General features: G+C 40.3%; 1 protein-coding gene across 6 annotated transcripts in view; it reads left to right on the forward strand.

Annotated features, from left to right (window-relative positions):
• The first annotated feature begins 2,913 nt into the window (after positions 1 to 2,913).
• ART3 (ADP-ribosyltransferase 3 (inactive)) overlaps positions 2,914 to 13,597 on the forward strand; it is a 32,237-nt gene continuing 21,553 nt past the window's right edge. For all 6 annotated transcript variants that reach the window (XM_045858233.1, XM_045858235.1, XM_045858237.1 and 3 more), the window contains exons 1-3: positions 2,914 to 3,066; positions 4,253 to 4,330; positions 8,706 to 9,423. In XM_045858233.1, the coding sequence (XP_045714189.1) occupies positions 4,262 to 4,330; positions 8,706 to 9,423 (787 nt within the window). In that variant the 5' untranslated portion in view covers positions 2,914 to 3,066; positions 4,253 to 4,261. The remainder of the gene's footprint in view (positions 3,067 to 4,252; positions 4,331 to 8,705; positions 9,424 to 13,597) is intronic.

Raw genomic sequence — 13,597 nt, forward strand, 5'->3', positions numbered from 1 at the left:
GTCACTGGCCTTCAGTGAGATGTCTGATTTCGCCTGGTCTTTGGATGACAGTAATTTATATTCACTGCAATAATGTCTTTCCCTTAGTCTCCAGTCTCTGTGATACACGATACATGTACTTTGCATTACTTTATCACAACTATAAGCACCTTTGGATCTTTCAGGTCTCTTTCAGCCTCTTCCATGAGCCATTGCAACATTTCAGATGCTTCACGGTGGTGGTCTTTTAAATCGAGATGCAAGTAACTCTGGGGGTGCACGAAGACATTACAAGGAGTATGTGGACAAGGTTGTTGTCTTTTATCATTTAAAAATCAGATATATTGCCCTGGCTGGTGTAGCTCAGTGAATTGAGCGTGGGCTTCGAACCAAAGTGTCACAGGTTCAATTCCCAGTCAGGGTACATGCCTGGGTTGCAGGCCATGACCCCCAGCAACTGCACATTGATGTTTCTCTCTCTCTCTCTTTCTCCCTCCCTTCCCTCTCTAAAAATAAATAAATAAAAACTTTTTAAAAAATCAGATGTATTTATATATTATTTATATAAATAAAATTCATCCATTTTAAGTGTACAGTTCTGTAACTTTTGACATTTATCATCATTTAACCACCATACAATCATGATCTAAACCGTTTCATCACCTCCAAAAAGTTCCTTCATGCTCTTTGTAGTCCCTCTCCTCTCTCAACCCAAGGCCCTGGCAATCACTGATCTGCTTTCTATCGCTGGAGTTTTGCCTTTTCTAGAATATCACCTAAATATTATCATACAGTATGTAGCCTGTTGTGACTGCCTTTTTAGCATAGTACTTTTGAGATTTATCTGTGATGTTACATGTATCAGTAGTTCATTCCTTTTTAAGAAGCAGCATCATTGAGTGCTGCTGGCCACATGGCTCAGTTGGTTGGAATGTCATTCCATGCACCAAAAGTTTGCAGATTTGATTCCCTTTCAGGGCACATGCCTTGGTTGTGGGTTTGCTCCCCAGTTGGGGCACGTGTGAGAGGCAACCAACTGATGTTTCAGTGTTTCTTTCTCTCCCCCTGTCCATTCCTCCCTCTCTCTCTCTTTCTCCTTTCCTCTTTTTCTGAAGTCAATGGAAACATGTCCTTGTGTAAGGATTTAAGAAATAAACAAACAAAAAAACAACAGCATTATTGAGATATAATTCAGATACTATACAATTCACCCATTTAAAGTGTACAAGATTTTTAGTATATTCCTAGAATTACGCAACAACTACTACAGTCAGTTTTTAGAACTACTAATCTAAAGAAGGAATTTTGTTTCTTTTTATTCCTAAAGTAGGGTGGTTTTTTTTGTTTTCCCATTGAGCAGTTGATGGAAACTTGTGTTGTTTCTATCTTTTGACTATTATGAATCAAGCTGTTATGAACATTTGAGTACAAGTCTGTGTGAACATATGTATGCTTTAATTTCTCTTGGGTAAATATCTAGGATTAAGGTTACTGGGTCTTATTGTAAATATACATTTTAACTTGATAAAAACTGTCAAATTGTTTTCAAAAGTACCCATATTGTTACTGCTAGCAACATGTGAGAATTTCAGTTGCTCTATCCACATCCTCATCAGCATTTGATGTTGCTAGTTGTTTACATTGGAGTCATTCTAGTGGATATGTAGAGGTTTTATTTTATTTTATTTTAATTCTCATCCAAGGACATGCTTATTGATTTTAGAGAGAGAGGAATAGAGGGAGGGAGAGGGAGAGAAATATCCGTTGATTTTCTCTCAAACACACCCTCACCAGGTACCGAACCCATAACCCAGGCATGTGCCCTGCCTGGAAATTGAACCTATGACCTTTCAGATTATGGAACGATGTTCCAACCAACTGAGCCATGCTGGCCAGGGCAATGTTGTGGTTTTAATTTACATTTACTGATGCCTATTGATGTTGAATATCTTTTTCCTGCTTGTTTGTCATTCATACATTTTCCTTGGTGAAGTGTCAATTCAGATCTTTTGCTCACACCAGTCATTCAAGTCAATCTTTTCCTTGCTTGGAAAAGCTACAGAGTGTATCTCTTTTATTCATAATTTTGTTTGTGAGATTTGTCTACATTTGTATATGTGGTTAGAGATTATTCATTTTTAATGTTATACAAAATCCATTGTATGAATATACCACGTTTACCCATTCTACTATTGGTAGGCATTTGGGTGATTTATAGTTTTGGGCTATTATGAATAGTGCTACTATCCAATACAATTGATTAATGCATTTTGATGTACATATGCATGAATTTCTTAGGACACTCAATGGTTTCTTATCTAGTCAGTGAACTCTTAAGTGTTCAACTCTAATATATTCAACATTACAATCAATATATTTACTATGTGTACCTCACTCAGATGAGAATTGTAGTTGCAGGTAATACCAAATCCTTTCCTTCTTAGTGTTGTCACTAGACTTTATACTTAAGAATCTTAACATGTATTCTTGTTAAGGGATATTCATATCTTTTATTAGATTGTGAATGCTTTTCGGTACCTCGTTTTAACTTGCTTGCGTATCCCAGCATCCGGCACAGTGCCTGAATATAGTAAGCTGGTTGAGTGAATGGTGATAGCCATCATCCTTGCCAGCAATCAACACAGCAGGTCCCCTTAGTTATGTGAACCATCTAGCCAGGGTAAAGTCTGGCTTTAGCCTGGCTAGATGGTTGACATGTCAGAGTCAAAGGGTTAGGAATGGGAAGTGATCCCTCTCTGAGAAGCCCAGAACTAAGGACTCGGAACTGAATATGCCATGTGGTCAGAGGGAATTGCTGTGGCTTTACAAGCCTCTTAGAGATTTCATGTGTTAACAGTAATGATTCCAAGGGATGGTGCGGGGGCCAGATATAAATAGCAGAACACAAATGGGGTAATGTGCCACTGCCAAGCTGCTGCTGGGGGTGTTTATAAAAAGAAAAGCATTCCCTTCCCGGCTCTCACTGTCAACAACCTCCCATGCCGAAGACACACTCAGCACAACTGAGAGAGTGGGGAAGCAGTTTGAGACCTAGCATCATTTAAACCTCCTACACAGGGAAAGAAGGTAAACATTTTTACTTATTTATGTCCAGACTACAGAAGGGAAGAATTTTTAAAACTCCAGCTTTCTAAGCTTTCTTAGCATATACTACCTTGTGACAGTCATCTGCCAGTTGTATAGGCCGAATCTTTTTTGGAAAGAGAAGTTGAACACACAAAAGTGGCATTTTTGGTACTATATTTTAGTATCTTTAGTGAAACAAATGGCTCCTAAATAAAGGTGAGAATTTAGGGCCAAAGGGAAGACTATCTCCTTTCTTCTGTGCTTTCATTCCTGCATTCAGATGCCAGAATGTGGTGATTGGAACAGTAAAATAGACATTGTAGTCCAGTTGAGTCATTTCCACTGTGTTTTAAGTGTGTGGAAGGAACTGTAGACCAGCACTAACGGAATCTTTTCATGACTCTGGGACAGCTTCAGCTTGTAGGGCCTCTTGCCCTCCTACTTAGTAGCCCTTTCAGTCTCATAAACATTGGGATGAATATTGCGCATTTAACCAGAGCAGAGTTATATAATCTTATTGGAATTACTGCCTACCCAGTTCCTTCTTACTCTCATTCCCGACGTCAGGAAGTTATGCAAGACACTTGTTTCATCCTTGGGCTTTTCTTGATTGTGAACATTTGGGGGAAGGAGATCCCTTTAGCTAGCCTTCTGCTTTGTACCACTGCTAGCTTCATCATCTCCTTCATCCTGCTCAAATGAGCTTAACTTGGTTTACAGCAAGCTTAGAAGAGTGGATGATGTACATGGGCTCTAACTCTTGGAGAATTCTTGGAAACTGGGAGCTGGGAGAGCAACTTTGAAATGTTTTTGTTTTTTTTCTAGTTGATGTTAATTTCACGTGCATGCTGAGGGGAGCTTTAGTGACAGCAAGAAAGCACAAGCACCAGTGACTCTGGTGGGAGAGACAACTTATCTAGAGGAGAACAGAAAAGGATAGATTTAATGTTGAGCAAATTGCTAAAGTTCTCTGAGTTTTTGTTTCCTCACCTGTATAATGAGGGTGTTAGACCAACAGGCAAAATCTAGGCCTTTTCAGCCACTGGAGTGTACTAATACTCACTTCCTGCCCATCCCGGGAACCAGTCTCACCCAGAAGGAAAATAGACTGTATCATCCAGCTCTGCTTCCCTAAGCCGCTTTTTTTTTTAGTCTACTAAATTGGGATTTCTTCGTTTTAATTTAGAAGAGAAAAATGAAGACAGGACATTTTGAAATGATCACCATGCTGCTGTCAGCTATGATTTTAATGGATATTTTCCAGGTAATGTTGGGAGTGGGAAGTCCATGGTCACTGAACGAGGCGCTCTCAATGTAATGTTACCTGAGGCGTCTGTGTGGGTTTTAAAGCAAACGAGCAGATAAAGTAGACTAACCAGTTTTTTCAAGTAGCTTTCATCTTTCATTTATGTATTTGATACATGTCAATTATAAAAAGTTGAAAAATTAAAATCAAACAAAAACAGGAGAGTAAAAATCATCCACAGTCTTTCTACTCAGCGGGAAAGACTCTTAATCCGTTGGTGTTTAGTCTCCTTGGCTTTTTTCTGTGTGTGTATTTAATTTACAAAGTGGGTGCATACAATACATATATTTTTTATCTTTTTAAGTTAATTCTTGTTGCAAATGTGTATGTCATTAAATATTATGAAAATATGTATTTTTTTCCAAATAAGATGACACTGCAGTGTTTGGCTACATGTTTTTTATTAAACTGCTATATAATGATCACTTTCTCACATTCACTATTTTTTTATAGAATTTTTGTTATTTTATTTTTGTTAATATTCTATAACATTTTTATGTAAAATATGAGCTAGGTATCTCACTTAACTCCCCCTCCACAATGTTCCCCCCAAATTCAAGAAATTACTTCAGATTATTTGTCCACTGATCTGAGGTAATTTCTTGAATTCTTGAAATCTTATCCATTTTTGAATTTAATATTCTAATACATTGTCTATAGAATCATTATATATTATGTTGCTTGTACTGTAGTGTGATTTTAATTGAGATAATTCACATATAAAGATTCTCCATTTTAAAGTGCACAATTCAATGGTGTTTATAGATTCACCCATTGTGCATAATTTCACCACTGTCTCATAGTACATTCCCATCAACCTCAAAAGAAACCCTGTAGCTAGTCAGCAGTTAGACCTAATTCCCTCTTCCCTGCATCCCCTGGCCATCCCACCTGTGCCTCGTCTCTATGGATTTGCCTATTGTGGACATTCTGGATATTTCATCCGTGATTTCTTTCATTTAGTGTAACATTTTTAAGGTTCATTTGCATTGTAGCATGTATTAGTATTCAATACTTCATTCTTTTTTACAGCTGAATAATATTCTATTATGTGGTCAAGCCACATCTTGTTGACCCATGCATTAATTTGTGGACATTTGGGTTGTTCTCCCTTTTGGGCTCTTGTGAATGAGTAGTGCTGCTATGAGCTGACATGTACATATTTTTGTGTGAACATACATTTTCAATTCTCTTAGGTATATACATAGGAGTGGACTCACTGGGTCGTACAGCAACTCTATGTATAACATTTTGAGAAACTGCCACACTGCTCTCCACAGTGGCAATACCATCTTACATTCCTACCAGCAGTGTGTGGGGGTTCACCTTCTCTACATACTTGCCAACACTTAATTTCTTTATTAATATAGTCACTCTACTGGATATGAAGTAGTATCTCACTATGTTTTGATTTGCATTTTTAATATTCCTTTCCAACATAATTTTAACATATTCTATGGATTTTGATAATTTCTTTCCTTGAGCATTTAAGTCATTTCCACATTTTAAAAAAGATTTTATTTCTTTATTTTTAGAGATAGGGGAAGGAAGGGAGAAAGAGGGAGAGAAACATCATTGTGTGGTTCCCTCTTGTGTGCCTACCACCAGGGACCCTGCCTGCAACACAGGCTGTGCCCCAACTGGGAATTGAATGGGTGACTCTTTGGTTTGTAGGCCAGTACTTGATCCACTGAGCCACACCAGCGGGGACCATTTCCACATTTTTGTAATAAATTTTTGGTAATTGAATTTCATCCATATTCATCTTTGTTTGAATGGATAAATCAGAAAAGAAAATATATAATCAGTGTGTTCATCTAACCTTTTATACCTGTCCCTTAATGTTCACCCAGTGGTCCCTGAATGGTGGTGGCATTTGTGAACTTTTTCACTGTTCAAGGCACTCACTGTGCAGAACATGTAATCAACTGTGGCCTTGGGCCAGAAAGACTTGATGTCTAAAATTAGGCATGTGGAGACCGGTTAGGGCATAGAACAGACAGGAACATATTAGATCAACTCTGATGCGATATGAGGAATGTGAGAGGTGGTGACTTCAGGGCACAATCTTGTAATATGTTGAAGTCTTAAAGATAAATCAGGCATTGGTGCCCAGCATACCCTGGGGTACATTCTGTGCTACAGAGGAAAGCAAATTTTTTGGCTAGGAGACAGCAATGATTCAATCTCCTGAAGTTCAAATTCCCACGTCAAGAAACTGACCTACAGACTCGGAGTACAGGGGTCTTTCCCAGCAGAATATTCTGTGGCTGGTAACCAAGAAAGATAGTGTCTGACACCAGCATAATTGCTTTGTTTGTAAAATGGTGGTATGAATTGTCTGCCCAACCTTTCATAAGGGTTGTTATGAGAACAAAAGTAAACCCTTCACAAAGTGCCACATAAGTTTCAATGATATGCATTGTTGGAAACAACATTTTGATTAAGGGGACAGACTCAGGAGCTAGATTGCCTGGGTTCAAATCTCAATTCCAGACAAGTTATTCAGCTTAAGGTCTCCAACTGAGAGCATAGGTGATGCAACCGATGTGCCCTGAAAGTAATACAGCAGAGTAGAAAGAGAGAATGATGTGGAAGGCATTAATTATTCTTTGCTTTGTAGAAACCCTTAAATGGTGTTCTGGGCAGATTTGCTCATCCTGTTTTTTGATCAATAGGTTAGAGTACAGGGTTCTTATTTAGTTCACTTATTTAGATGCTTGGCCTTTGAAGTATAAATATAATGCAGATTCTGCCCTTGAGGAAGGTACAGTATAATTAATATATTTCCATCATGAAACAATTAAAAATAACCACAGTTTGTTGAAGGCCTGATATGTACCAGACATGGAGCTAAGACTTTGCTTATATTCATTACACCATTTATCCCCACGACAACTCTACAGTTAAAACATTACTTCCTGCCCTGGCTAGTGTGGCTCAGAGGCTTGAGCAACAGCCTGTGAACTGAAAGGTTATTCATTTGATTCCCAGTCAGGACCCATGCCCAGATTTCCAGCCAGGTCCCCAGTTGGGGGCGTGCAAGAGGCAACTGATTGATGATTGATGTTTCCCTCACACATTAATGTTTCTCTCTCCCTCTCTTCCTCCCTCCTTTCCCCCTCTCTAAAGATAAATGCATAAAATCTTTATAAAGAAACATTATTTCCTTACTTTATTCCCATTTTTAGATGAAAAAATTGAAGTTCAGAAATGTCAAGTAATTTTCCCGTAACTAATTAGTACTTAGTAACAGGAATGGAATGAACTCACACAAGTCTGACTCCACCCTGGGGTTAGTTACATTACACCATCCTGCTTCTACCATGCGTCACTGAAAGATGGATTAGGCCTTTTTCAGTTGTATACAGCAGAAACAGTGTAAACATGCTCAAGCAAATAGCACATTGGTTGCTTCTTATGACTAAGTTAAAATACAGTCTTCAGGAACAGCTAGACCCATGGCCTTAAGTAATGTTATCAGGGCTTCATCTCTCTCTCCACTTATCACCTCTACAAGCCTTTCATTCATTAACTATATTTGTGGGCAGGACTCTCCGTGGAACTAAAAGGATAACTATTGGCTTCCCCAAGCCATTATTATCCTTAGAGCTTATGGTTGTACAGAAGGAAAGAATGTTCTGGTTTTTAAGCCTGATTCATTGCTTACTACTGGGGCTGAAGGTGCAATCCATCCTACCCAAACCACATGGACAAGGAAGGGAGTCTCCTCTCAAGAAAAAGGGTGATATTTGCCATTATGTCTTTATCATGTATGATATTCCATGCATGGTATTTCATATTCACTCAACAGTTTTGAGGGGTTGAAGAAATCTGGCTAAGAATATTTTCAAAGCCAGGATTGCCACCCCCTTCTTTAGTTTTTTTTTTTTTTTCCTTCCTGAAAATCTGTCCTTAAATGGCATGTTGAAACCATCTGCATTCCATGTAGTTATTGATATTTCTGGATTATGCCTACTGTTTTCTTACTGTTTGTTCCTTCTGTTTTTTATTCCTCATTTTTTTTTCACTTCTTAAGTTTTATATTCATTGACTTTTCCTCAGTACCTCAAGGTTTAATGAATGAGTTACAGGCATAATCATACCCATATCTCACCTGCTAACATTTACTCTTTCACACAAATAGGTCCTTGCTGAAAAAAGTTATCAATAGCAATGGAATACACTTCCTACATTAAAAAACTATATATCCAAAGTTGATTGTAAGCAAGGGAGAGATTCTTGGCAGGACATGACAGTGTGGAGGAAGTAATATGAGAGAAAATGACACACTAAATATCTTATTTCAAGAGTATTTCCTTTTCCTTTGAAGGTGAAGGCTAATACATTAGACATGGCAGATAATGCATTTGATGATGAATACCAGAAATGTTCTGATAGGATGGAAATCAAGTATATTCCGCAACTGCTCAAGGAAGAGAAAGCAAGCCATCAGCTTTTGGAAGATGTGTGGGAAAATGCAAAAGCCAAATGGGAAGCTCGGAAGACTCAGCTGTTTCTCCCCATGAGTTTTAAGGATAACCATGGAATAGCCTTGACGGCTTTTATTAATGAAGCTCAAGAGCAAACTCCCTTTTACCAGCTGTTCAACGAAGCTGTGAAGGTGGCCGGCCAGTCTCGAAAAGATTACATCTACGGCTTCCAGTTCAAAGCTTTGCATTTTTACCTGACGAAAGCCCTGCAGTTGCTGAGAAGACCTTGCGAGGACAGCTACAAGAATGTGGTGTACAGCACGAGCCAGGCCCCTTCGTTTACCGGTGGAGGGCTAAACCAAGCCAGGTTTGGCCACTTCACCTTGGCATATTCAGCCAAACCTCAGGCTGCAGATGACCAGCACGTTCTGCTAACCATTCGCTCCTGCTTTGGAGTTGCCATTGAAAAATTTTTTGATAAAGAAAGTACAAGTGAAAGAATTGTTTTAATACCCCTGAATGAGGTTTTTCATGTGTCACAGGATGGGGCTGGCAACAACCTTATCCTTCTCAGCACAAACAAGACCTGCAGCCACTACGAGTGTGCGTTTCTCGGAGGTAAATGTCTCTGTTCTGTCTGTGCTTGTCTGAGGGGGAGGGAGTGGGATTCTCAGGTCCAGGGAGAGGTCAGGAAGGAAAGTGAGAGGTGTTTGAAAGAAGAAATGACAGTGGTGGTCTCTAGCCTAGCTCCTTTCATCCCGTTAGTTTCTTTTTCCAAAATATAGTTTTATCAAAGTAATACATTTATGGTTTTATAGAAAGTTAAAAACATAAAATAGTACTATAAGGCAGTCATTCCCATCCAGTGGCAGTTTGCCCCTCAGGATCATTTGGCAATGGCTGGAAACATTTTTAGTTGTCACAGCTATCCCTAGTTGCTACTAGCATCTACTGGGTAGAGGCCAAGGACACTACTAAATGGTGCACAGAACAGCCCCCCACAGCAAAGTACCTGGCCCAGTAACTGGCCCACAAGTGCCTGGCCACAAGTGCCTGTAATATAAGGATTACAATGAGAAATAGCACCCTCTTCCCACCAATTCCATTCCCATTTGCCACTCCTCAGTGGCCTCCTTTTTTTTTTAGCCTTTTTTTTTTTCAGGCACTTATTGTCATGTTTCTAAGTAATAATATTTCTGGATTTTTATCTGCTGACTTCACAGTACAGAGAATGAGTATTTAGCTCTCATATACTATGCATTAATTAGGCATTCTTTATTGCATTGAGCTGTAATAGAAAACCTACCTGAGAACTCTCACTTAATAAGAAGTCTAGGGGTAGGCTGTCCAGAGTTGGTACAGTGGCTCCGCTATGTCATCAGTAACTCAAGCTCTTTCTGTTCTCCCAGCCTGCGCGTGTTGGTTTCTTAATTCATGTTTGCAGTATGACTGTTGTAACTATAGACATCAATCCCTGTTTAAGACAAAAACAAGGGGAAGAGGGATGGCAGCCAAATCTGCCTGTTTAATCAGGAAAGTAAACCTTTTCCCAGAAACTGTTAGTAGATTTCTGATTACATATTATTCACTGGAGCAGCCACATGGTCATTCATAACTACAAGAAAGCTTGGAAAGGATGTAATTAGCATTTCCAACCTCTACAGTGCAGGGAGGCAAGGGAGAAGGGAATTAGAAACAGTTGTTAGGTGAGTAAACTAAAAGCTTCTAATAACTGTCACCCTCCCCCTCCACATCCATGCATTTCCCTCTTCCCATTCTCCCAGTGTGGTAAAGGCGGTACTCTTTAAGAACCTCTTTTACCCCAGGATTATTAATTGTATGATTTTTTTTATTTCTTTAGCTTTTTATATCCCATCTATAATGTACTCCCAAATCCTTAGAAATATAACTCTCCTCTTAATACATTCAGATACTGTCTTTTCTTTTTCTGGATATACTCCTCCTGTATTCCCCCGTCCTCCTGCTGTATGACATGCTCTCTAGACCTGTTGAATATCCTGAAATCTCTCCGCACTACTATTCTGAGACTTTCTTCTGCTTCTCCCGTGAGGAATCCCCTGTGTCTTAAATTTCTTGCTCTTCCTTGAATTACTCCTTTGTTTGGTGGAGTAAGGGTTCTCTGGAAGTTTTTTGAGAGAAGAGACGTTGAGGCAAATTTTCTAAGACTGCGTGTCTGAAAAAACACCTGTCTTTAGGCTTGAATAATAATTTGTGTAGATTTGTATTTCTGTTTCAGAAGTTATTTTCCTAGGAATTTTGGAGATTCCTCCACTGTCTTCTAGTTTCTGGTATTGCTGTTGAAAAGTGTGAAGCCATTCTTATTACTAAAACTTTGAATGAGACCTGTTTTTCCTTTTCTCCCAGGAAGGTTTTAAGATTTTTCTTTATCCTCAACATTCTGAAATTTTATGATGTTGTGCCTTGGTGTATGTGAGTAATGGGTTAACAAAACTCTTTCTACTTCCTCCTATGAAAATGGCCTCCTGTTGATCTTCTTTTAGCACTTTTTCTCTGAAATCTACCAAAGGTGGAATTCCTAATGGTAAACTTAATGCTTCATTACTAATGTGCATCTGATCTGGGAGGATTGCAGATGAACTGTAAATAGTTGGGGGGAAGCCATAGTATTGGGCATTCCTACATGTACTGTGGCCTACCCAGGTGTTCCTTTTGCTGAGTCCTGGCAGTACAGCCCTAGTATACTGGTATAAGAGATATTGTCTTCTGTGACAAATAGACGATGTGGTGTGAGGCTATCAAGTTAGGATGGTTCCTGCACCCATCCGTGTAACCTTGTTTCCTTGTAACTGAGCATCATTCTGGGGCTAAAAGCCCTGGACTGCTGTAAGGACTTGCATTAAAGGGATGACTCTCACACTGTCCTGTTGCTGAGTAGTATACTGTGTTTCTTGCCTTGCATTCTTCTGCAAAGGTGGTGAGATGATGGCCTTTAGGGGTCTTATGAGTGTGATTATCTAGCTGAACCCCAAACCATGGCTGCTGGTCAGGAAGAGTGGGTATTGCAGTGGGGCCTCGGGAGCAGGGTGGACGTTTAGACCTTGACTCAGTGTGGCCAAGGCCCTATGAGATAAAAAAGAATAGGTGTGGAAGTGCTGATGAGACATCACAGCTGTGTGGGAGCTGATCCACTTATGAATTAATGGCAGAAGCTATGTAACCTTTGAGGTGCTTGGGTGCATAAGGTTGCTCTTGCCTGATCCTAAGAGTGTCTCCTTAAAGTTTGCATTCAGCACTTCATTTACCTTACCCTAGTCCTGGTCCTAAATTGCAAGGAAGTGAGAATAACTGTTCACCTTGAGGGGAGATGGCTACAGAGAGTAAACTTGTGTAGAGAGGAAAGGTGCCCATGCCCCTCACCAACAATACATCAGACTTAACCAAAACCCAGGCCAGTTGGAGCCAGCTCATACCAGCTTATGGGAACTGACTGTGGGCATGTATCTCTTCCCAGCTCCTCGTACATCACAGTGGCTTGAAATTGGCCATGGTTGAGAGTTATACCACAGGAACCAGCAAACAGTACACATCAGGACCCCCAACTCCCACCATAGGACTTGTTCAACTTTACCAGCACATTACAGCCAGAAACCCATTTGCATCTGGATTGACAAAATGACACTTCTGATGCATTTAGCCAAATGCCATTTGTGGAGGCTGTGGTTATACACAAACCCTGGCTGCAGTAGCTACTGGCCACATCAGTCACTGGCATCAGGCCGGTTGGCAGACAGAGGCATGCAATGAAGCCCGCAGATTCATGTTTGTGAGTAGAATTGTGGTGAACAAAAAGGGGTGGACATTGGGTTGATTCAGAATGCGGGGGTGGGGGCCATTGGGGGGGGCGGCATGTTGGCGAGGGTGGCTTAGACCTGCATAGACAAGTGCGTTATGAGCCCATTGTGAGGGAGGGGAAAGGGGAATGAGCACACCCTGTGGGCCTGCCCACAAGGTCAGGCAGAGGCTGCACGGCAGGTTAATGTTCAAACCAGCCACTAGGGGAGACTGCTGTGGAGGCTCGCATGTACTATTTGGAGAGCTCTGACAAAGTCAGTCCCCTGCACTTGTGTTGATTTACCGCCAAACTGGTCTAACCAACGTCCTCTGCTGCCATCTAGCGACAACTAAAGGGAACCTAGGGTCAAAAACTGGATCATTAAAGCTGGGTTGTTTGAAATGCTATGAAGGACAACAGCCAGAGCTTTTCAAAGCAAACCAGGGCTTGACCGGTGTGGTTAAGTTGGTTGGAGCATCATCCTATATAAGGAACGGTAGGTTGTGGGTTTGATTCTTGGCCAGGGCACATACCCAGACTGTAGATTTGATCTCTGGTCGGGGTGCATGCAAAAGGCAACAAATTGATTTCTCTCTGTCTCTCTGTCTATCACCCTCCTCGCCCACCCAATGCCTTCCTCTCTCTCCAACACCAATGAAAAAGTGTCCTCAGGTGAGGATTAAATAAATAAAAGCTAGGAGGATACAATTAGAACCTTGTTCTATTGTGACTAATGATAATTTTGGATGAAAAAAGACTCAGCTGTGAAAAAAGAAAATTTTACCCTTTGCAGCAGAATGGATGGACCTGGAGAACATCATGCTACGTTAAGTAAGCCAGTCAGAGAAAGACAAATACCATATGATTTCACTCATATGTAGAGTCTAATGAACGAAGTGAACCAAGAAGCAAAATAGAGAGACTGACAGATGGAGAGCAGGCTGACAGCTAAGAGGGGGTGGTGGAGGTGAGGGGTGG

Source organism: Phyllostomus hastatus, unplaced genomic scaffold (assembly GCF_019186645.2).
Source record: "Phyllostomus hastatus isolate PE091 unplaced genomic scaffold, TTU_PhHast_1.1 phas_scaffold_1674, whole genome shotgun sequence".
NCBI classification, from domain to species: domain Eukaryota; kingdom Metazoa; phylum Chordata; class Mammalia; order Chiroptera; family Phyllostomidae; genus Phyllostomus; species Phyllostomus hastatus.